This window comes from Eulemur rufifrons, chromosome 30, assembly GCF_041146395.1.
Source record: "Eulemur rufifrons isolate Redbay chromosome 30, OSU_ERuf_1, whole genome shotgun sequence".
NCBI lineage: Eukaryota > Metazoa > Chordata > Mammalia > Primates > Lemuridae > Eulemur > Eulemur rufifrons.
Genome location: NC_091012.1, coordinates 117,069,711 through 117,096,128, shown reverse-complemented (window position 1 = coordinate 117,096,128; position 26,418 = coordinate 117,069,711). Strand labels below are relative to the sequence as shown.

Here is a 26,418-nt window from a genome sequence, read left to right as displayed (position 1 = left end):
ACACACACACACACACACACACGCACGTGCGCGCACATAAAGGGAACCCACTTCACTTCTTTTCCTACACCAGGTGAGGACTCTAGGGCAGGTTTGGCCGTCAGCCCAAGAGGTAAGCAGCACTCTTTTTCATCTCGGTGCCCTCTGGTTTCTTCTTTGACATGAAGTAGAGGTTGTTGTAACTCAGCATCTTGGAAAGCCTCTTCTTGTCTTTCTTTGAGCTGAGTTCGCAAGGCCACCAAACCCCACACACAGGGAGTATTGACTGAGGCAACTCCAGGAACTCAGAACTGATACCAGTGGGAACTAAGACTGGTGGAAGTAGTTCCACAGGCTTATTATCTAAAATTTATATATTGCTTTCTGATGTCCTTTTCAGGATTTGTCTGAGAAGTCTCTAGCATTGATACATGTCTGAGAAATCTCTAGATTGATGCATTTAAAGGTTAAGAATGCCATAGAGGTGATGGCAGTGGAACAAGGGGAAAGAAATTGTGAAAAGGAGGGTTAAGGGAGAAAAAAAACTCAGTGAATAAGGATGTGATGCAGAAAAATTCAAGCCAGAGAGATATGTAAAAGACATTTTGAAATTAATTAAGATTGAAGGATAATGTTCTGAGGTTGGGAATAGCCCACATGGTCATATTTCTTTACTCCCATGAAATAAGCAGCATGAATTCATATACATTTTAGACACATACTGTACTATTTACTCAACATATTGGTAAAACCACTTTGTGGGAAACTTTAATACACAATGTTTATATTGTGTATAATTGCCCCTTCTCTGAAATAAATGTTCTACTACCAAAAACATGACTGAGACAAAACTTCAGCCATCTGTGATAGTTGAGCTTCTTATTAAATTTTTAGTTTATTTTTTGATTTGACAGTTTTTTTCGATTACATTTTGCCTTTGATGGGTTCTAAAATAGTACAGGTCAAAACAAAATTGCTGAACTATTTACTAAAATCAAAAGTGCTCCTACATGGCCATATAATAGTAATTTGGCATTCACAATAAAAGGGCAACAAGAATACTTTGCATTTACAAAAATCATTAGACTCATAAAATGTACAAAATGTGCTCTGAAAATTCAGTTGGAGACTTGAATTATCTAATTGCTTTCCAAATATTTATTCATTTTCACTCCTAGTTCATTCACACTTTTATCACAACCAATTTACCATATCTTTATTGAAGTCTTCCTCTTTCAGATTCACCCCCTGCTGAATTTCAGCCTCCAGTGGTTCAAGCAACTTTTGTATATCTGAGTTAAACTGCTCCAATTCCTTCAAAGGAATGGAGGCCTAAAAAAAAAGATAGTGCTAATTTAAATCAAAATTACTTTTTATTAGAAACATAAACCAAAAGAAAGACATTTATTCAACCTCCTGTTGCTAAACTAATGACATGCATTATGTTTCCATATTATATTTTATAAAGGTCTTGAAATACAACTGGGAAAGTACCTGAAGATGCAAATAAGGAGAAACATTTAACATCACCAGAGCTGAACATACATGCAAAATAATGCAATTCATCATTCTTTGGTATCAATGAAAGTTGATTTACATATACATTTGACTGGGCTAATTTTTAATATTCAAAAGTTGAATTAGATCTTATTTTAAATATTCTGATATAAATAGCATTTTGGGTAAATATGTCTTATCAGAAATTGCCTCATTCATCAAATAACAGTAAACTCAGGTAGAAATGCAGAATTGTCACCTTATCCTTAGAAAAACTACATGGCAATTTGATCAGCTATTTTAAATGGGATTTTTACCATGGTAAAATTGACAGGCATGCTCTCCTAAGACAAACAATGCCATTAGCTTGCCTTAGGAATGGTTTCTTTGGTGGCACAAATAAATTCAAATAATGAACCCAGAATATTTCACATAAAGGATCTGAATATGTTTTCCAATGTTATAAAACATCACAGTTTATTTAATTTTAAAATTGATAATGACCACAGTCTCAACAAATTTTAAAACTCCTCAATTTTCTAAACAAAACAATTGAAAAATGATGAATGAAAAGACATTGAAAATCAAGTATATATTCAAAAAAGTAGGCAAGATTTAATTATTAGATTAAAATTCTGTTAATAAAACACATTTGTACTCTCTTGATCTTTCTGATGAATTTTTTTCCTTGAAACACTAGAAAATATTTTATATGTGATAGCTTTTGAAAACCCAAGATAACATACAGAAATCTGATTTTCTTTCAGAGCTAAAAGTTTTCTCTTTGTAAAACCAATTCAGGAACAGCCCTCAGTGTCTTATGCCAGGATGATTATATTCATCAAGTTTGGTCTCCACCTACTTTTCCCCAGTCACATTCCCAGGCATAGCTTTACTTTATCTTTATTAGATAGCAACTGCTGGAGGACAATAAGGATAAGTTTTCGAGGACAAACCAAATATCGAAAGGAAGTCTGTTACTAATGAAGAAATAAATAATCAAATGCTGTTCACAAGGACATAATTTTCACAAGCAATGTGAATGAACACATATCTTCTAGGCACTTCCCTGAAAGGATTTATGAGATTTATTTTAAAGATACTTATAGTACTAGTTTTTAAATCCTAATGATCATTCATTATTTGAAATATCGTAATAGTTTTCTGAACCAGTACAGATTGGTAGTACTATAAATATGCCTAAAGGATGTTACAGTTTCTGTATTATTAGCATACTACTATACTTTAAAACTACATAGGCTCAAAGGATTATAAAAGTAAAAAGATTAACATCCTTTAGATCTATAACATACAACAGCAATTTGGTGATATTTTATACTATTGAACTGTTCATATTTGTTAACATTTAATAAGAGCAACTGTGATGTTCTCCATGATTTGGTGAATATATGATGATGAATAATGTTTAAAATAACTTTTATTGAGGACTTGGATGTCAAAATAACATGAGTCTATTTGCAATCAGATTTACCTGTTTTACTCCACCTGCTTCTTCTCTGGCTCATCTCTCCACATACTCAAATAGAGCATTTCAAAAGGCTTAGAACTGGGACCTCTGTACCTCTCTTCCAAGGCTTCCTCCACAATGAAATACATTGTATTCTTTGAATTTAACTATTATTTTAATAACTACCAAATCTACACTTTGAGCTGGGATCTCAATTTGAATTCCAATCTAGACTCTTCAATAGCCAGAACTCTCCCTTGAAAGCACATTTCAACTAGTGCTCAGTTGAAAGCAATGTTTGATAAATCATAATTATTGAATAAATTACTAATGTTGACTTTAAAGAAAACATGGCCACAGAAGAACTAGAATCACAATTAATTCATACAATTTTAGACAGTGAACACAAGATAGGTTTTAGAATATATAGAAATAACAAAACCACAGTTATAATATTGAGGAGAAAGTATATACCAAGCACGCGGTTGGCACATTTTGATTTTTTTACTTACCTTCTAATTTTAAGTGCTTTAGCATTACTGTGAAGTCATACAAAATACATACAAAGTAGAACATAGGGAAGTTTAATAAACAGATAAATGGACACAAAAGAAGGAAGAGACAGAGAAACTGAGAAAGACAACACTTTTTTTTCCTTGATTTTTTTAATGTTGTTTCAAATTGCTTAACAACTATTAACTATGATTTGTTGGATGACTTAAGGATTAATGAAATTTAAGGCTTTGTTGAAGTTTTGGCATTGAAGGTGACTTATATAACAAGTTAACAAAGAATAACACTGAAGAAAAGCAAAATCAATTACAAACTGATTCATTGTAAATTGAAAGCATTCAAAATTACTCAGATACACTTTATTAATTTTAAAATGGAAGCTTTCCTTGGTTAAATATTACTTCAGCGTGCATAGATACACTAGCATAATAATGACTGTGTTTACACAGACAGTGAAGTAAACATTTGTTAATCTGAACTATGGAATGTTAGTAAATCATGATAAATGACCACTATATTCAAATTACACTAAAATCTAAATTGAAAATAAATAATCCAAGTGCTACAGATTGGTTTAAAATTGCTTTAAATCAATCAGTCTCCTCTCTCCATTTTGTAGCTTTGAAAATTTATTTATCATTACAATATTGGTATTGAAAATTAAGAATAATTCATGGAAACCAAATTGAATAGTTTCAAGGATCAGTAACACCCTATAATACAGGAAAGACAGACTACTGATATGATATGAAGAGCTACTACAAAATATTCTATCTGTAGAGGGGAAAAAACTTACAAAGACAAATAAGAGTATTGAAAAGATACTACATCTATGCTAGAACAAAGATAATAAAATAAAGTGCTTTATAAATTAATTCATTGTCTTATTTTAAACTTATTGGAGCAAACTATAAGAAAATATAAGAAATAATATTCTCAATATTAAATAAATTGGCTCAGAAGAGTGATATTTAATTGGTCCCATTCTTTTGATATTAGGTAAGTTACTGGTTTACCTTTGATGCTTTGATGATTAAAATGTGAAAATGAGGTTGATTTGTGAGGCTAATTAGAGGACATCACCCAGTACATCCTGATTGATTTTGAATTGATGACAAAATTTCATGCTTAGACATTTCAGAATTGGATACAAAACATACTGGTGGGTCAAAAAACAGCCCACTGTCTACTTTTTGTCAAGTATAACTTGGAATATTTCTCTATTTCATGATTACATGAGTTTAGTAGTAGTAGTAATGAAATAGGAGAGGAAAATGTTTAACTCTAAAATATGTGGGGGAGACACAAATTAATAGTAAAAACATAACACTTTGGACAATTTTGTATTTTTAATATCTTCTGGACTTATTTAGTTGCTTTTTTATTTTTTCCTTATTCCCTTCTTCCTCCCTTCCTCTCTGACACTTTTTGTTCAATTCTTCTCATTTCTAACATACAAAGTATAGTGAAATCGCTGTTTAAAGTGAAATTGGATATGTTTATACTAACACATAATAGGCCAACAATAAGTACTTCCTGACATAAATAGAGGTAATAAACTATGCTAAGAGTCAGCATGCTGGAGTGGACAAAACAGTGGACTGGGATCTAATATTTTCTGACCAGTCTACCTAACTACGAGAACTTTGACAACTCACTGGCTCTCTCATAATCTCCTATAAATATCTGAAAATCTCTGGTCCAAAGAGCAATTACTTTTGCATCTGCTGGCACTGATCAGGGAAATAATTTTACTTATTTAAAAGACCACAATCAGGAATCACCAGATAGCTTTAATCATTTCAAATGTCATGCTAATAAGACCCAGTTAGTTTTATCAAATAACTCTGCCCACTAAACTCAATTACATATCTGCATTAAAAATATTTTAAATGATTACAAAAGGGATTTATTATCAAAGCTCCAATGGAATTAACCTTGTTATAGGGATATCCAATTACAAATGTGGAAAAAATGTTGTTAGCACAGAATTCAGTTGTTAGGTTCATTTTTTTTCTTTTTCATTCAGTGAAATAAAATTAGCAGGTATATTATTATATAGTTTGGGCATTAATCCATTACTATTATCTGATTATATTAGCTATAAATATAATATATTTAATACTCTACAAATTATGTAATACTTATAAATCTTTAGCTAAGGTTTCATCTGTACTCTTAAAAATTTCTTTTTAGAAGATTGTACTAAAAATGAATATTAATATATAATAAGAATAATTGTACCAATTAACAAACTAGTTTTTGTCAGAGAAGTGTTAAATTAGACCATGATAAGAAATAGACTACAAAGGGGCAAAAAAATCAATACATTTGTATTGATAAAGCTGACTAGAGAAAGTTAGGTTTTAATTAAAAGTTTCCAATCCAGTTAATCTTAATTTGACATTCTAGATCATATTTAAAGATGCATCATTTATTTCCCACTGATGTTTAGGAAAGACAAAATATCTGTATAAACCATCATTGAAATATTTTTCACATATAAAACCATATTTTAAGATAGATTGGACCTAACTATGTGTTTTTTTTCCCTTGATATATTCTGCATCATATGGGAGACTCGTTGGCTCTCTAACAGCCCCCTATAAACATGTGAAAGTCTCTGATCCAAAGAATGACTACTTTTACATACACTGACACTGACTGAAGGTAAAAAAACTTGACACTTTATAATTATTACAGTAATCTAACTACAAATATTTAAATACAGATTGGCGCCAGATTGCCCAAATGCTTCTATAAATATTACAGTTGTAATACATTTATCCATATAGAAACTGCCACATGAATTTTAGTAGCAATTTTCAAGGCCCATATGGAAATTAAAGAACAAATGGTACATATGTGCTATAGCATATAAGCCTTTCTAAAGGATTAAAGTCAGAGAAAATAAGTTCACAGTTCTCTGGTTAATATCAATTTCAGGATCAATGATTTCACATTTTAGCTCTTTAGAAAAGTGCATTATTTCTAAATCTCTAGAAGAAAGTACAATGTAAACAAATTTTATATATAAATTTTATAACATTTTATAACAAAGTAAAATAACTGACTATATTAATAGGGCATAGCCACATAAAGGCTGTTTGGCCAAAATTCTTTTGAAACTAAATATTACGGCATGATAAATATTGACACATATTTTATTACTTATGCTCATATGCAGACTTTCCTACTCAATCGGTTGAATCCTCAGTCATTTTTGAATTCATCATGTTCTTGGCTCTGATATGTAATAATTTAACTCTAGGCTAGTTCTCAATGTCTCTAGACCAGTGGTTCTCAATATGTGGTCTCTAGACCATTATCATCAATGTTACCTGTAAAAATTTTAGAAAGGCAAATTTCAGGGCTCTATCCCAGACCTACTGAGTCAGAATCTCTCAATGTGGTTCCAGCACTCTGTGTTTTAATAATTCCTCCAAGTGCACACAAAAGATTGAGTGCCATTGCTCTTGCCTGACACTTTTTTCCCACTCCCATAACTATCCCTTTGTTTGAGGTCATCACTGTCTTTTATCTAGACTATTGCAATAGCATCCTAACTGGTTTTCCTACTTCATGTTATTATGCAGTTGAATTCTCCTCACAACTCCCACTGTATTAATCTTTCAACAGTGCATTAAAAAAAAGCCAAGAACTCCTCATTGCCTACCGAATTAAGCATAAACTATTAGTCTGGTTGTCCATGACCTCTTCACACTGTGTCTAACCATCCTCCTCAGTCTTATCTTCCACAACTAAGCTTAATGTTCCATGTCCTCTATTTCATAAGCAAACTAAACTTACTCTACATTGAATACACTGTGCATTCTTTGCATAGGTTTATCCTGAATTGTTACTTCCTCTGTGTTGTTAGAATGGCCACTAAATTCACTTACCATATACTGACTCTCAACCCAGTATCCGTGAACATATATGTTCATCATTAAACAGTATGCTCCTTGAATCCATTACATCTTACCTAGCAACAGCGCCCTATAGTACCAAACATTGTGATCTGAAAATAGTATATGATTGATAAGAGTTCGGCCAGTTTGATCCCTTTTCTCAGCTCTTCGTTCATTAAGATCCACCTCAACTACCATCTCTCCCGAATTGCTGACTCCCCTTCTCCAATTTGGCTTCTGGGAGGATGGAGAGATATAGAGCTGCCATAAGCAATAGGAGTAAATAGTCAGTTTATTTTTGCCTTCCCATTTTTCTTCCTATGCTTCTGTATCCTGGTACCTTCTTTTCCTGATAGTTTTCCTCACTCCCAGCCATGCCACTATGTTCAGATGTCCTAAAGCAGAAAGAGTTGAGAACAGATGTCTCTTCTCATTCATTCTATCGACTTTACTCAGGGCTCTAAAATTATGATTCATTTTTATAATTCTGATTCTCCCCATTAAAACTGCCATTTGCTCACATTGATTTCACATACATTAAGAAAAATTAAGCTTTCTGAGAGCCATTGGATACTCTTTGGTAACCTTAATGAAATGGGAAGAGACAGCATTTCATGTATTTTAAGGTCTATATTTGGAGAAAACAGAACTTCCTAGTACTTCTTAAATTCGTCCACTTCATTATCAGTAAGGCTGGTCCTTGTCAGGTAAATAGCAAACACATGTTTTCCTGGCTTCGGTCCACTCCATCAGAGACCAGAAGAAGAAATTAGTTATTCTTTCATTTCTTTTGTCCATCAATTGTGCATCAACCCTCAAAATTTGGCCATTCAAGTCTAGTTTATATAAGGATGGAAATAATTATTGATATTAATATTTTTACCATTTCACATCTGTATAATAATTAATATATTTTTAAAATATATATTTTTTATTCCTTACTTCATTTGATCCTTACTATATCTTGAGGTTAAAATAAGATAGGCAATATCTTCCTAATTTTGGAACTGAGGCTCTGAGAGGAAAAGCGGTATATCCAAGATCACACAATTAGTTTTGTGCTCAGCTAGAACTCAAAATAAGTTTTGTGATTTTAAGTTAAGAACTTTCTATTTTCAGCATACTGCTCCTCATTGATGGCTAAAATTACCACCCTAGACAGCTGCATTTGGACAGCCAATTCCTCAGGCAATGTGAACTGAAGATCCTAGTGCTCTTTGCTTTCTGGGTTTTGGAATTTCTTGTTATGGATAGTTCTTTTTGGAGACATGGAAGTACCTAACTTTGTATTCTTCACCAAATAGTAAATCTGGGCATTGTCAGTGAATTTTCACAAGTTTTTGCTCTACTCAATTGCCCTTTCTTGTTGACCTTTAAAAGGCTATACTGAAATTAGTTCTTACACTGCGTCTATGATCTATCCACATTCAGTCCCAACCTACTTCTGTTTGTTTCAACACCATACATTTTCCCAGGCTATTCTCCTTCATGAACCTTAGCCATGGACTGAACTATAGAAGAGTCACATTCCAACCTACTATTATTCTTCATAACCCCTACTAAAAGGAGTTTGCTTTTGAGATCAAAGGCCACCCCTAAGACTTTCAGCACTTCCAGAACTTCCCTACTCTGTAAGCAAACATATACACAAACTATTAAATATCCTAAATTTCTTATTTTAATCAAAAGAATATTATTGAATGATCAAATTTTAGAATTAGCAGGGACTATTGAACTACTTTAACCCAGTAATTTAGCACCATGTTTTATGGGCATGACATATACCTCCTGAACTCAATCATAGAAGAGAGAAGGATAAAATGGAAGATATCTTCCCCATCTAGTAACTCTATTATTTTTTCATTTTATACATTTAATTTTAGATAATAACTCTTTGGTTTAGGGGGCAGTTTTCCTTTTAAAAACTAATATAGTTTAAATGCCTTAAATTACAAATAATGAAGTGAATATGCAGAGAAATCACATGTTCTGCCTATTACTCAAAGCTAGGCATAAAATTCAGTCTTCTAAATCCATTGTTCTCTCTGCTAGGATTACCTCAACATTAATTGAGCATCTCCATGAAGATGTAGTAGTGTTAAACATATTTTATAATTGCAATAAGTATTGATTTTTGTGTTTGTAAACATATTTCTGAAGCAAATATCTTTACATCCTTGTATCTTCTCACACTGTCTAGCATAATGGAAGCTCAATATCATTACTTGATGCAATTAATAAATAAGCAAAGTGTCAGATGTGTTTTATCTCTGTGTTTGTTTTCATTATGATAATAGAGCATAATTATCTCTCCAGGGCCCTAAATGGGGTCATTATTGTACTCAGTTGTCTTTACCAATTTAGAGAAAATAATACTTTGAAAAGTAACAATGTGATTAGTCAATTAATATATAATTGAAAATATTGATTTGTAATGTCTTATATCTTGCTTCAGGATGGTAAATAAAATACATAATTGAGTGGGTCACTTGATGCATGATCTCCTGAAGGATACATACAAATTCATGCACAATATGGAATGAAAAGTCATAAATTAGTTTTCTTCCCAAACTCTATTGCCTAGGTCTGTCACTTCTATGGTGGAGAATAAATTCTACCCATTTTAAATATCTGTGGGTCACAACATTGTAACATAATTTATTATCTCAAAATAAAACCCTGTTTTCAATATTCTATATCTTAGTGATTTATTAAAAAGCATATATGTATATCATGAGAAGAATATAAAACTTAGTAATGAAGTAGTAGCATTTTTTAGGTGATTGAAATAAACTCTCTTTGGTTGTTTAACTATTACATAAGCCATTGATATCTCCAGAAGTAAAAGCAATTAATTGTCTTTGTAAGTAACAGTGTAAATTCTTAAAGAAAACTATAATCTGATAATAAAATTTCAGAGCCTGTCAGATGTGTTTTAGGTGTTAATGACTTACTGAAATATATACATATATATTGGTGTATGTGTGTGTGTATGTGTATAGATAGATAAATATGAGTAGAACTAAGTAGTTAACTATTACAAATAAGTAGCAATGAATTAAGGTAAGCTAACAACATTTTGCTTTAAGAAGTTGAATCATGAAGGGTAACTATGTTTCCTGTGTGTAAACTATTTAGAATTTATCATATCACATTCCACATATCTTGAAAACTACTTCAAATATGCACTATTAGATATAACATGATGATACACTGTAATGCCTTACAAAGTGTAGCAATTGTAAAACCATGATATTATTGGGTGTCCATATTTATCAAAATATTTTTGAACATGTTTTTTTTATTTTTATAGGAATCAATACTTACCTGATGTATCATATTTTCTCACAAATATTTCAATAGTTTTTCTTATTTAAGGTTACTTCTAGCAACTATCTATATACCTATATGCATATATTTATTTTATGTACATTTTTATATTTGAAAGCATATTATATATACTGAAAAAATGTCAAATTATACTATATAAATTTGGGGGTAATTCCTTGCATTTCAAATATTTCCCAAGAGTTGAAATTCTATAATATTCTATTTATATATTTTTGCAAACCACTTATTAGGTAAGAGTTTGTCTTCATTAAATATTACACAAATAAAAAGGCTATCATGCAAAAGTTCCATATCCCCTGGGTCTTCATTAATAATAGAATAAATACAAATGAACATATAAAATTACAAAAATTAGGATATATAAGCTTTGCAATTATTTGTCTCCATGGCTTGAACATTTCATACAGCCTAATGGATTTTGTCACAGTAAGTGTCTGCAACTAGCAAGAGCGAGTTAAATATGCATACGTGCACAACCCAGAAAGAGGTACAAACATCCTAGATCGTGCAGGAGATGTACAAGGCCTCATTTTTGATATTTAATCTGTATTACATACAAGCAATATTATATTTGGCAAAATATATCAGCAGTGCTTTGTTTTGATAGATGTCTTTTGTGCTTTCTTTTTTTTTTTTTTTTTGGCCTGCAGCATGCTGTTTGTTACTTTGCTGTAGGTGACCCCTGAAAGTACATATGTAAACGAATGCAGAGTGCAGTTCTAGCATAGCTGTGGCAGACAAAAAAATTAGAGAGAGAGAGAGAGAGAGAGGGAGAGAAAGAGAGAGAGAAAAATGGGGGGTGGGGAAAGAGAGAGAAATGGGGGGTGGGGGGGAGAGAGAGAGAGAGAGAGAGAGAGAGATTGATTTATCTCCCATGATAGTCAGTGGTAAATTTTCCTTAAATACATTTTGGCCTTCATTTTCCTTTTGCAAACCTTGCGGTGGGGCTTGCTTGCCCCCTTCAGAGCACTGCGCAACCTTCGCATGAGATCATTTAGCACTAGTTTCCACCTTGGAGTAGATCTTCCTACCTTTCCAGTCTTAATTCTGTGAGAAATGGCTGCAAATCGATGGTTGAGCTCTGAGATTTGGGGCTCTACTACTTTCCTGCAGTGTTCTCCACGGTTTGCCATCAAGTTTGCTGCTTGGTCACGTGTAGAGTCCACCTTTGGGCGTATGTCATTCAGTTCAGCCTTTAAACGCTATATTCCATGAGCAAGAGACAGGGCTTGAAGTCAGTAATTAATGGAAGGAGGGGAGTCTGGGGGAGGGTGGGGGAAGGGAGGGGGATGGGGAGAGAGAAAGAGAAAGAAGAAGGGAGGGGAAGCACATGCAAAAGAATAGAAAGGGAGGAACAAAAAACAACTTCCATAAAATAGGTTGATGCATGCCTATTTGAAATGCTTGGTTATCTGAGAAATGACTAGAGATGTTTTCCTTACTTCTCTCTATTGTCTGCAGCAGTCATGATATTTTATATTTAGTATTATTTTATTTTATCTTTACTGAATTTAATAGTTGTGGAACAACCTAAATAAGTGCTCAGGAGGGAAGGTAGCTGAAAAACACTTTTCTTTTCCTTCCTGTACTTTTGAGCTCCTTTTTGTTTATTATATTGAGCATCATGGGGACGCTAACAGATTTTCTAACAGATATGGATTCTGTGTGATATACGGAGGTATTAAGGAATACTCTACCTGACCGAAGGGGTCACAGAGGTTATAAGTTAACTAACTCAGTTCTTATTATTCCAAAGGCCTTGAAGGAATTTCACCGTACGATGACATTCGGGAGGGATCAAGGGAGAATGAGGAGCAGAGAAGGGATAGGGAACCTGTGGCCTTCTAATTTCAAGATTGTTCCTTTTTAAGCACCAAAGGAGGCAAGAAAAGCTTCATCCTACTCCGCTGCACACCTTTTAATAAAATGATTTGTTTTGTAAACTTTGAATTCCATCAAAAGGCCACACTCAAGGATCCAGAAGGCCACATGTGGCCCCAAGGTTGCAGGTTCCCCATCCTGTAATCCACTAGTAAAATACAATTATTGAAAATTTCAGCAAAAATATAAAGAACATTAATTTAAAAGAGACTTGTTAATATTCAACTCTTTCTATTCAATTGAGAAAGGAGCTGTCATCAAATACAGACAATGTAGTATCAATAAGGTATATTTACACATTATATCTCTCATACGCTTTTATGGAAACCAATTTTTAAAGCAAAGGTTAAGTTGCCTTTGAGAAAGAAGACTTTGGACATCCTAATAATTAGTTTTAATACAAAAAGAGAATGCCTGGAGCCATGTTTACTTTACATGCAGTTAAAAATGAGAAATTCAGTTTTACATAAGGCCTGCATTAGGACTAATTACTAAGAGTTGGATATTTCATAGGTAAAATATCCAGATGATTGGATTTCAGGGGTTGACTCAGATAGGCTGAATGAATGATAGTGGGTAACTATTCTTCCTGTTAGATATGAGAATGTGGTACAACCACTAAAATTGGCAGAAATTTACAATATGATGCCAGAATACCTCCTGGAATCCATTTCTGGAGCAGATTTTAAATTGGGTGTAATTAGCAGAGAGGTGCATTTGGACAGCTATCCAGGTGACAAAACTCTTCAATATCATTAATTCCCAAAGGAGGGAGAGAGGGAGAAAGGGAGAGAGAAAGGAATGACACAGAGAGGGAAGGAAGGATTGTTTTACTCCTATTAAGAAGTACTTGGTATCTTCTAGGACAAAGATGATTGATATAATTGTGCATTTTGAAATTGCTTTTCATAATATTTTATTTGTTACCTTAAGAACGTCTTCTTTTTGCTGAGTTTTCTTTTTTTCAGATTCATCCAAAAGTGTATCAGCCTGAATGATCCACTTTGTGATGTGATTCACATTCTGATCAAAGTTTTCCATGTGTTTCTGGTATTCCTTAATTGTACAAAGACATACCATGATATAATTGGTTAGACAATAGGTTCAAAAGGTTTGCCTTACTTTCTATAATTTGAAACATATAAAATATAGTATCATTCAAATTACTTTTAACTGAGACTCCACATACAATATAGCAGAAACTTGGAGAAAAATACTTTAAAATATAATATTGAATTAAGAGCCAGTATATACGTATAGTTGAAGAATTTTCAAACACTATTAATGAATGCTTATGTATTTTTTTTCTTATTACAGAGAGGGGTAGAAAAGCTTCTAGCCTCCAGTCTTACCAACAAAAGGTTTAACCACCCTTCTGCTCGAGAAGTGACAGCTATCCAGTTACTATTCAGAAGACTGAGTTTATCTTCCACCAAGGTCTCCTTCTTGCCCAGAACCGTTTTTAAGGCCTCCCCTAGCTCTGTGACACTCTTCAGGTGAACCTTCTGTTTCTCAATCTCTTTCTGAGTAGCCTGTGAAAAAGATAGCATTGAGCTTCAAGTAATATATTGTGGCATTAAAAATTAATGTTTACGGATGGCTGCATGTATGGTTACTATGGTAAAATTTGGCAAAAGTTTAAATCTATAACTATGTATTCATGAACCATGAAAATCATACCATACATATTGCAGTTTCATTATTCGGTATATATGAACATATATTTACACATAAACATGATGCATTTCTTATTTATGATTATACATGTTTAATAAATATACACATTGTCCAAATAAATATACTTATATTTATTTAATTTGTACATGTAGTGGATAAAGGTAGACATTTGAAAATCCATCCACAAATAAGGAAGTGCTTTTAGAAAATTCAGCAAGTATGGTGCTATTGTATTTCTAGAGCAGGAATTTTCAGCCTTTTGGTGTCATGGACCTCTTTGGCATCTGGTGAAGCTTAAGGACTCCTCATAATAATGGTTTTAAAAGTACAAAATATGATTTTGAATGAAACCAATTATACCAAAATACAATATACAAAATATGTTTTAATTGTGCTGTAGTAATACATGCTTTCTTTATTAACATGTTAACTAACAAGATCTAGCATCGAGTCTTTAGGATAATTTCTAAGTAGTGATGAGCATAACTGGCTGGGATTTTTAAGTATATCAAATGATTTGAACATGATATAAAATTATCTGTCATTTCTATTGGTGACAAAACACAGGTACTGCTATTACTGGGGTTTGTTACTCACATTTATAATTGAGAAAATGCTTAATTTCAGTTTTAGGTGAATGAAAATAAAGATCTATTTTTTCCAAATCTAAGTTCACAGACCTCAATTCTGTCCACATATCCCAAATTAAATTCCTCTAACAGAGCACCACTATTTCCTAAAACTTGGTTTAGAAAACATGGAAACATTCACAAGGAGGTGAGCCAGAGCCCAACAGATTCTTTCTCAAGATTAACTGAGCGATACAGAGGTTGTGATTGGCAAATGAGTTGAAAATCCATTTGCAAATGCAGCTAATATTTTCATTACAGAAAGCAAAAGTCAAAGCAAGACAAAATTGCTGAGTAGGAGCAACAAGAAAAAAGCAGAGAATGCCCAAGTGCAAATAGTCAAATGTAATAAATGCACAGAGATCAACTGAGGTGGTCCATGTAAAAGAGAGAGAGGTAGTTAAGACCAGCTTACATCTAATTTCTTACTCTTAGATGCTCTCAACATGTCTTTTATTTTTTATTTTTTTCAACATGTCTTTTCTATCTTTATAATATATCTAAATAGTCTTTGTGGCTGTCTTTCCTCCACAACATCAGGTCCTGGCCCATTCAAAATCACTTCATAAATGTTTTGCTTTTGCCTTTGACATCAACTAAGCAGGGGGAATAAATGAAGTTAAAAGATTGTATGAAAAATTTCCATACAAGATAGAATCACTGGTTTTTCAATCTTAAGATATTGTTTTGTACGTATATATTTTTCAATATAAAAGTACATGAAATTAAGGTAATTAATGCCAAATGAACTTATCAGCTACCACACATAGGGTTATTTGTAATATAGGTGTCATTTGTTTCACATGAGTGAGCTTAGCGATTCATAAAATCAATTTCTTCATATAGCAATCATAAATGTTTACTAAGCTCCTACTAGATGCCAGTTACTACTGTAGCAGAGTTGTAGGTAATTATACTCAATGTGTTTTTTTTGGAAAATTATGAGAAGTACTTCCTTTGGGTGGACACAGTCCCTTACTCTGGAGCTTGACTTGTGAGCAGACATGGACTAGATTTCAACCCTTTGAATCCTTTTCTTCACCCTTGTGTAGTATACAACCTTTACAACCATAGATGTTGGCCATTGTTCTAGGTGCTGTGGGTAAAATGGTAGAGAAGCAAAATCCCTATCCTTTGAAAACTTATATTCGAGTATGAGTTTGTCAAAGATATGGAAATATATGTAAATGATGATTTTCTATTTCCTATATTCCAGTCTAGTGACTTATCATGCCAGTAGATTTATTTGCAAAGGTAACACCTCAAAAAGTTGAATCTTAATTTATATTTGAATCACTAAATATCTCTTAAATTTCTTCATAAAAATGACATTATGTTTTAGTGTCAATGTAAAAAGTTAATGCATACACAGATTTCTGTTTCTTACAGACCAGGCAATGCAATTAAAGGCAACATAAATTTCCAAACCTCAGGAGAGATCACAGAAGTTTTGATGTCCAATGATATTTCATTTAGTTAATGGGGACACTAAAATAGAAAATGTGGGCTAATTTCTAGTGTCTTTTTAAATTCCTCAAAAGTTATAAGATAAAATTAAAAGCTGTTTAAGTTATCACCATCATGAACATGTGTTTGTAAAAAGCAGTGATCATTATGATGGTTTATAACTGCTAATGGTCAAAAGTCATTCACAGGAAAATTTACATTCTGATTGTTTAAAAAAAGAGAACTAGAGTTAAATCTTTATATGTGGTATTTAAAAATAAACTGGCATTTAATCATTTGCATAAATACTATTTGTAGTTAGGAAAAATATTGTGTTAATTTAATAGATTTTATTCTCCCTAAAATGTGTTTTAATCAAAGGTATGACTTAATAATATCTGACTTAAATATGATATTTAAGACCTTCAGAAAGAAATATGCTGATCTTGCCTTCTGAAGGTCTTACCTAAGTATCAATAGTCACTGTATATCAGGTGTGTAATATCCGGTCTGCACTGTGGTATTCACTACCAGAGATAAGGAAGAAAATGATCTTTGCATGCCCTATTCTAATTGTGCCTATAGTGTAGCTGAAGAGAAAAGCTTAAATGCAAGAAAATAATTTCATATAATACTAGAAGGAACATATTTTTTAATTTTTTTATTATTTTTTTATTTCAGCATATTATGGGGGTACAAATGTTGCCTTTGCCCCACTGGAGTCAGAGCTTCAAGCATGTCCATCCCCCAGACGGTACTCACAGCACGCATTACATGTGAATATACCCATCCCCTCCTCCCCCCTCCCATCTGCCCAATACCTTATAACTGTTATTACTATACATGCACAGAAGTGTTGATCAGTTAATACCAATTTGATGGTGAGTACATGCAGTGCTTGTTTTTCCATTCTTGTGATACTTCACTTAGTAGAATGGGCTCCAGCTCTATCCAGGATAATACAAGAGGTGCTAGATCACCACTATCTTTTGTGGCTGAGTAGAACTCCATGATATACATATACCACCTTTTATGAATCCACTCATGTATTGATGGGCACTTGGATTGTTTCCACATCTTTGTAATTGTGAATTGTGCTGCTATAAACATTTGAATGCAGATGTCTTTTTTATAGAATGTCTTTTTTCCTTTGGGTAGATGCCCAGTAATGGGATTGCTGGATCAAATGGTAGTTCTACTTGTAGCTCTCTGAGGTATCTCCATATTACTTTCCACAGAGGTTGTACTAGTTTGCAGTTCCACCAGCAGTGTATGAGTGAGGAACATAATTTTTTGGAAAGAGATGACTCATGGCTGCAATAAACATGAATGGCTTCAAGGAAGGGATGACACTTGAAGCTATAGTTTATCATAAATGATTGGATGGTTTGGATTGACTAAAGACAAAGTAAAAGGCAATTAGAAGGGATGAATGTTGGGATAAAAGGCTACCAAAAGAGGAATATGGGGTATTTAAAACTAAAAGCATACATTTTATGAGGTTGTCAAGGAACCATTTTTTCTTGCTCTAATAATTTATCATAACAGAAGAAGGTCTGCACCTGCAGATGCCTGGGGAACTAAACTAGAACTATTGCTTTGGCCATTTTCTTTATACCATTGCTCATTCCTCTGTAAGAGAGTTAGTTAATATATGAGGTAGGTGATATGGGGAGAAAGAACTGAACATACGTGGCAATTTCTCCCCTTCAAAAGCATCCAATCCTCAGCATACATGACTTCTGTCTTGTGGGGTGAAGGATGAAAAGGGTTTTGGAAGGTCTACTCTTCTGAAGGGGCAAGTTCAAATTCAATAACTAAATTGGCTAAATTATAACTCAGACCTTTTAGGTTTTTCAATCATGTAGTAATGTGACAGCTTCTAGGGTTGATTTTAATGCTGAAGAAAAAGCAAGATTGTGTACACACAGTTTTATTTTGATCTATGACATGGTCATAAGACTACTTTCAGGAGATTCAAGAGCAGTTGAATGGGAACTATATACTTAAAAAGATTTTATGACATAGGAAAAATGTCTGAAATGAGCAAACTCAATTTAAATATAAATTGCCACAAACTCTAACAGACTTTTATTTTCCATATATTTAATTTATAACATTTTATAGCCCCAGAAGAGTCTAAATATTAAGCACAGACTTCCGTGATTTCAAATAAACAAACTTGTTGTCTATTTCTTAGCCATAACAATTTTAAATGCTACTATAAATTCCTTATAATAAATTAATGGGTAGAATGAATTTAATTTATTCTAGTGAAGACACATCCTGTGCTCACAAGAAGGATGAAAAATACATTCTGATTCATTCCTCATATCTACAAATGAAATAGATTATAGAAACATTAAATGGCATGTTAGGTTCAGGATTCAGCCATGAGCTCATCAACTCATATCACTGATGCAGTAGCAGAATGGGAAAATCTGCTCTGTTGGTCTCTGTTGATCATGATGGAAATATTTTCTTAAATTTTATTTAAATGTAAAAAGTATTGGAATAATTATGTGGTCCCATAGGAACACATCCACAGATGTCTTCCTCCAGAGGTAGAGAAATGTAGCTCAATATTCTTTCTCATTCACTTCACATTTTCACAAGTTTTCCAATGCCTTCCACAAGTTCTTGGAATTTCCCAGGGACTTAGATTCTTATTATAACTTCTCTATCTAATCATCTATTATTTCTATCCTGTCTTTTTTTTTTAAAAAAGTTTTAGTCTCTTAAGAGTAGCCTGCTCTATAGATTCTATCTTCACTCAGCCCTATATTTATTCAAATGTGTGCCTTAGCACCATTTCCTTATATATTCTCCTCCCATTATTAGGATGCTACTAAATTCCTGCTTTAGTTCTTTATCTCTTATTCATTTTCCCTCTAATTTGGATGAAGGTTTAACTAACACATACATAAAAAGTATGTTAAAAAGACCCTGTACCCAAGTGAATTCTGCCTTTACTCAGTCTACATAAATATTATACTATTACTGGTCATTGGGAATGGGGGAGAATTCTTTCATCTTTTAGCTATGCAATATATTCATGAGAATAAAATGAATAAATTACCATATTAGTAATTAGCAATTCTAAGATGTGAATTTGTCACATTTTAAGGCTTCTGAAATTGAGATGAAACAATTTATATTTATCTTTAATGTGGTAGTGTTTTTATTTTGACTCACAAAAGCTGTAATCAAATCATTGGTACATCATACAATCTAATATGTCTTAAATGTGATGAAATATGATGTTAATTTCTTTTTCAGGCCCCTATATTACTCTATCATGGCTAGAGATTTAGGACATATTTTACTATTAGGCTACTGTGATGGAATAATAAAATGATAAATTTTAAAAGAACATAAAACATTAAATAGTGTATTTTATAGCAATGTATATTGACTTTTTATTAATAATGTATCCTCTATTAAAAAGAATTTCATGAAAGCAGAATGTGCAGAACAGAAATTATAGCTATAACTACAATGACAGTGAATAGTGACTCCAATGGCATTTAACAGATGTTCTATTTTCTAAGTAACAGCTGCTTGATGCATTCATTGTACCAAGTTAATGATCTGCTAGTGTTATTTCACTTCACAGATAAATTACTGTGCTGTCTTTAAAAAAAGATATATAATTTTTCATGGGAATGATAGTGTAACAGACTTTAGAAATAAGTAATAGTTCTCATGCTTTTATAGCTAAGAGGAGTGATGAGTTGAAGCAATTATTCAGATAATCTAGGACCAGAGACTAGATCTCTTTAAACTGTGAAAGCTGATTGTTTAAAAGAAATACAGGACATGGTTGACTGAACTGAATGTAGATCTCATCAGAGAGCTTGAAATTCATGGATCTTGTATCACATTATCCAGTGAGTTTTAACTTTGCCAAATATTTATTAGAGTCACTGGCTAAACTCAGGCCAATTAAATCAGAGTCTCTGGGGGTAGGCCCCAGGCATTGTTATGCTTCTCAAGTTTCCCCGGTGATTTCAGTGTGCAGCCAATGTTGAGAACCACTGACAAAGAGAAAGACACATTCTGTCATGAGTTTTTATTGAGTGATAGTCATTAAATTCTAGGACTGAAGTGGATGTAGAAGGATAATTGAGGGAACTAATAATTGTTCTTCCTGATGTTAAATATTACAAAAATTGTCTACAAAATAAATGTTAAAAGCACAATAACTTGTTACATAAGTGCTATTTAGACAATGATTATTTTGCATTATGAAAGACCCTGAATTAAATTTACCATTTTTTGTGCATATGATCCTCTCGGGCAATGCTTGGTGTACTAAGACTACTGTTAATAAAATCTAGTCATTGGTTTCTGAAAAATGGTAGATGTGAATGACCCAAAAATCTAATGAGTTTAATGTATTATAGGACCAAAAAAAGTATATCCAGTGAATCATATTTGACCATTTTAATTTTTAGATGACATCATGGAATAATAAGGGGTTTAATGAAGCTGAATTATTTAACTGACTTGGAATTTTTGATGAATGAAACTAAATTAGAAATAAATGAAATCAGTGATTAAATCAGAAAATCATATAGATTAGACCTTGCTGAAGCTTATATTTTCCAAACAGAATGATCATCAGGGAAATAAACTTCTATTTAATCACATACATATTTACTTTCTTATGGTTATATTTTCACGCTTAATTCATACGCTAAACAAGTGGCTAGTAATGGGATAATCAGAACTGATTTACTTATATCCAACTAATTGGAGTGATTTTAAGACATTAACAAATAATATTTGAAATACAAAATCACACTAGTGGGAACAGACTACAAACTATAATAGGTGATAAATGCACACAGGTTTTTCATTTTATTATTTTAATGTGGACTTATATTTTCTGCACTTTAAATTTAGCCATGGCTTATTTTGTTCTTATTGTGGAGAATAAATAGTTTTTGTACTTTAGAGTTAGAGTACCTTAAAACTACTAGAAAATAAGATTTTTAACAATAATTTGATATAGTAGAAAAAACTATTGAAACCAGAGATACTATTAGATTCTAGTTACAGTTTTTCTGTATATCAGGACTTCTATTTTCTCATCTATAAACTGGGAATACTTGATCAGATAATTGTTTATTTTTCCATTTGTTCTAAAACTTGCATAATTTTAAATTCACATCAGTTTTTTCCTCTTCTCTCAAATAATTTTTTGTCATTCTATTTTAACTTTTATCTCTTAAATTGCAATTTATTTTTGAAAATATTATTTAATGAGTATGTACTATGTGTCAGACACTATCTTATGTATATGAGAAACGTCAGTGAACTAAACAGACATTTTGTCTGTACTCTTGTCAAGTGATTTGTCAATGCCTACGCATTAAGTCCAAGAGAGTAGGTGTTATCTGACAGCTCAAGGATATTTGTAGTGCTGGTACTAAAACACCCAAGATGCTAGTAATCTCCCTTAACTTACCTTACCATTTCTTTCCATCATCTCTACCCTATAAACACAGAGTTTCAGACCTCAAGCTGGCAAATCCCATTAACAGAGAGTTGTAAGGTATGAGAAGAAAAAATGTTTGATCATTTATTGGGTGACAAATGTCACAGTTACAGCTCTGTCATGGCATCTCTGTTGTCTAGAGCATGCAGCTAGGAGTGATCCATTCTTTTAAAATTTTAATATTACTTTTGCCCTCTTTAATACTACTCTGATGGAAGCCTAATGTTTGAATTTAAAAACACAGTGAAATGGCTACTTGCCTTTAGGAATTTCAAATTAGTGTTTAAAGTTTAACTTTTCAATTCCCATTATCAAGCTTTTATCTCATTTCTGCTATTATTCTAAAATGTCTCCTTCATGTTATTTTAATTTTAAAACTTTTTCCCTTACATTTTTAACAATTTGGAGGACTTTTTAAAATTTATTCATTTTCTTTTCTATAACTGTAATCTGGAAGCCTGGTCACAGGGTGGGAGCAGATAAGACAGTTTTCTTACCTGCTGTACCTTCGGTTAATCAACCCTTCCCTCATCCTAGCTACTTCTGAAAGTTCTTCCATTCTTTCTCATGTGGATTCACTAAGAAACTGACATGAGCTACCTAAGATATTCTTGGGTTTAGAGTTCTCTCCAAGTAGATGGCACCTTTAAACATCTGAAATTGTGTCATGAACCACTCAGTATGTTTTCGAAGGGCTATGTGCGCTAGCATCTATGGCTTTGAGTGTGTGACTACTGAATTTTGAGCAGGAGGAAAACTTAGATAAATGATTCTATTTAGAAAAGACCAATTCTACAATACCCCTTGCCTTGCCTATAAAAAGGACCCTAGCAATGCCAAACTTCTGATATCCATTCACAAAGAAGAAATGGTAAAAGTCCAGGACCGGGCTTGTGGCATTGTTTCTATATTAACTTTCCTCTAGTTCAGAGATTGCCACAGTTTTTCTGTAAATGGCCACATAGCAATTGCTTTAGGCTCTGTGAGGCACTGCAGTCTCTGTCACAACTACTCACTTCTGCTGTTGTAGCACAAAAGCAGCCCCAAATAATAAGTAAACAAATGGAAGTGGCTACATTCCAATAAAAACCTTACTTATTATTAGACACTGATGTTTGAATTTTTCATAATTTTTATATGTCATGAAATATTGTTGTTTTGATTTTTTTCCAACCATTTTAACATGTAAAAAAACATTCTTAGCTTGCGGGCTGTACAAAACAGTCAGCAGAATGGATTAGGCACACCAGTTATAGTTTGCCCATCTCTGCTCTAGTTCATCTGACTCTAGTTGATTTCCCTTTCTCTTGATGAATGAGTTTCTTAAGCATTCTTCCCTATTAGGAAGTTCAAGAAGTTGGATAAAAATGAGATGGCTCCTACAAGGTCTAATCTTTTAATAGTTCCCATAGCAACATTAGTCCTCATATTGAGGAGCTTGGCCCCATATGAATACCGAATCCTTAGGAAAACGTGAATGACTATTTTAGCTCTAGTACTGATCACCGTAAGAAAGTAATCAAGAAACAGAGAAAAGGATATTGGGCTTTTTACACTGGTTACCTTTTTAAAATAAGGGAACTAAGAGCATTTGCAGAGCACCTTAGGTTCTGATGTTTTTACCACACCCAGTGACTTGTAGATATTTCCTCTGTAATACTGATTCCCTGAGAATAGAAGTGTTGTAAGGACAGTAGATCTTGTACTGCTATCACACAAACTGACCACTCACACTCTTTGGCTCCATTTTGATGAAAATTCTTTTTTTTTTTTTTTTTGGCCCAGGCTAGAGCTAGAGTACCATGGCATCGGCCTAGCTCACAGCAACCCTAAACTCCTGGGCTCAAGCGATCCTCCTGTCTCAGCCTCCCAAGTAGCTGGGTACAGGTGCACACCACCACACCAGGCTAATTTTTTCTATTTTTAGTAGAGATGGGGTCTCACTCTTGCTCAGGCTGGTTTTGAACTCCTGAGCTCAAGCAATCCTCCCGCCTCAGCCTTCCAGAGTGCTAGGATTACAGACATGAGCCACCGCACCTGGCCTTGATGGAAATTCTTGATTCACAGTTTGTGCTGTTCATTTCCCTGACTATTTTTATCAAGGAATGGTTGATGAGAATCAGTGAGTCTTGTTCTAATGTAGTTAATAAGGTTGAGAAAACCAATAGACACACCCTCTCTAAAAACTGGAAAGACAATGTTCTTCAGTGGCCTAGGTGAAATTATCCTGCTAGGTTCCTGTCTTCTTGCTTAATCAGCAGGAATATTTTTGGCTTATGCTTAGCTAAATCTGATGAACAGTGGCCATATTCTTTTAAAACAATAATTTCCAATAGGTAGGTATTTCTTAATTACTAACATTTATTTTATGGAACCTGGAAAGAAGGGTGTCCAAAAGGAAAAATCCCAATCATTTGTCTTTTTGTATGTTTTTTACATTATTGTACATTATTTTAGATACACAGAAAGCATATGGAATATAATCATTACTTCTGTTTGCATAACCCATCTTAGGGAATAAAATATTACAAATATTAAGTTTTCAATGCACAGCTCATCCTATTTCCTTCTCATTCCCCAGAGATAGCTCTTGTTTTATATTAAGCTTTTATTTATTCTCATGTCTCTCTGTTTTTACTATTACATGTATTACTAAATAATGTATAATATATTTTTAAGCATTTTAACTTTTGTATAAATGGTATCACTGCATCATTTAAGGTGTTTTGATTTTACTATATATCTCAAGAAGGTAGGGTTTTATATCTTTTATGCTTTTTGGCAACAATTCCCTGCTTTTTTGATGGGGACAGCATTAGAAGAGGAACTGTGAATTTCCCCCTCAGACCAAGCTAAGTTCAGAAAGAATACAGCTGATCTCCTTGGCCAGTATGACAAGAAAATGTTCCTTTTAATTTCTACTTGGTTCCCTTACAAGTTGGAAGTGATTCATCTCAATGCTGAGTAGCATGTCTCTGAAGGTACACAGTGTTGACTTAACTGTTGGTCATACTATAATGGCTGTCTCATTTTGTTTATTTTGTATATTTTATGGCAGACCTAAACAATAGTTTTGTTGATGGTTCTGGTGGGACCTTATTTAAAATTTTGATGGTATTGGTATTGATATTGGTATCGCTTTCACATGAACCATGGCTGTACAGAGAGTTGATGAAAAAATAATTATTAATTTATGAATAAAATATAGTAGTACATGGTGAAACATCAAGGATTCATGGATGCCTTGGGGGTCACCAACATATGTCATATTATAGACCCTGAGTCATCTGCCAGGGTAAAGAGGTGAAATGTGAAATTGAGTATTAGAGAATTTAGTTTTTTCCCCCCTCACAAAAACTTAATTGTGGTAGATCCTATGGAAGGGCTTGCTTTGACCAGTAGTGAGAGAGATTTTGACATATAACATCCATAATATGAATACAATAAGCAAGACCATGGAAAGATAGATTCTGATTTTAATGTCGAATTTATTTTCCTCAGCTTCATAATGAAAGAAAAACTGAACCAACCTTTAACGTTTCCTATACTTTTCTAATTTAGGATAGGAAATAGTCCCCCTTATATAGCATGGCTGGTAAAAATGTATACCATGGAATATTACTCAGCTATTAGAAATAATGGCGATATGGCATCTCTTTGGTTCTCCTGGAGAGAGTTGGAACCCATTCTATTAAGTGAAGTATCCCAAGAATGGAAAAATAAGCACCACATGTACTTACCAGCAAACTGGTTTCCCTGATCATCACCTAAGTGCACATTTGGGAATAACACCAATTGGGTATCGGACAGAGGTGGGGGCTGGGGGGAGGGGATGGGTATATACCTACTTAAACAGCTAGCTAATATAGGAAAAGGTTTGTTAATTTAAAAAATATTTAGGATGTAGGGTTGCTATATTTTTTATATATGGTCCAGTGACTTGACAAAGTTTGAGGTAAAAACATGGTATTGTTATCAGCTATTTCCTCTATACCAACATACTTTCAAGTAATCTAGTAATGGATCGACTGTAAAAAAATATTAAGCTATGAGTGCCTTGACCTTAAATTCTAGGCAGCAATAAATTTCTGATTGACTGTCATAGAAAGGGCAAGAATTTACCGGCTAAGGATTAAAGAAAGACCCATGCCCTTTAGTGATGGAAATGATAGCACCTACACAGACCCCTTGAGATTCTTTTTGATTGTGACTTTGGCAATCTGCTGATCTTGCAAGTCCTGTCCTGCCCAGCTGTCCTCAGTTTCTGTGTCCTTGCCCTGTTCATTGTTGTGGGATCCATATGAGCAGTCTGGTCTTAGGAAAGCCAGTAGAACATAGAGTCTCATCTCTTGTCTGACTTTCTGACTAATGGTGTATGTATATTTCAAGGACTTATTTATAACCTATTGAATTTTAAGTAAGCTTTGAGGAGACTTTACTAAAGCTTACCACTGGGGTTCCATCATGGTCCTGAAATATAGAGTTAAACTACTGATTAATTTTTTGGGAAAGGGAAAATGAACCAAGATAGTATTTATAATTCTATCATTGCTACACATTAAT

General features: G+C 33.2%; 1 protein-coding gene across 1 annotated transcript in view; it reads right to left on the bottom strand.

Annotated features, from left to right (window-relative positions):
* Window positions 1–26,418, bottom strand: part of DMD (dystrophin) — a 1,602,346-nt gene that overhangs the window by 1,182,494 nt on the left and 393,434 nt on the right. The window contains exons 30-33 of the mRNA XM_069463910.1: window positions 13,953–14,132; window positions 13,528–13,656; window positions 11,751–11,921; window positions 1,189–1,311 (exon numbers count right to left, since the gene is read on the bottom strand). Of these exons, the coding sequence (XP_069320011.1) occupies window positions 1,189–1,311; window positions 11,751–11,921; window positions 13,528–13,656; window positions 13,953–14,132 (603 nt within the window). The remainder of the gene's footprint in view (window positions 1–1,188; window positions 1,312–11,750; window positions 11,922–13,527; window positions 13,657–13,952; window positions 14,133–26,418) is intronic.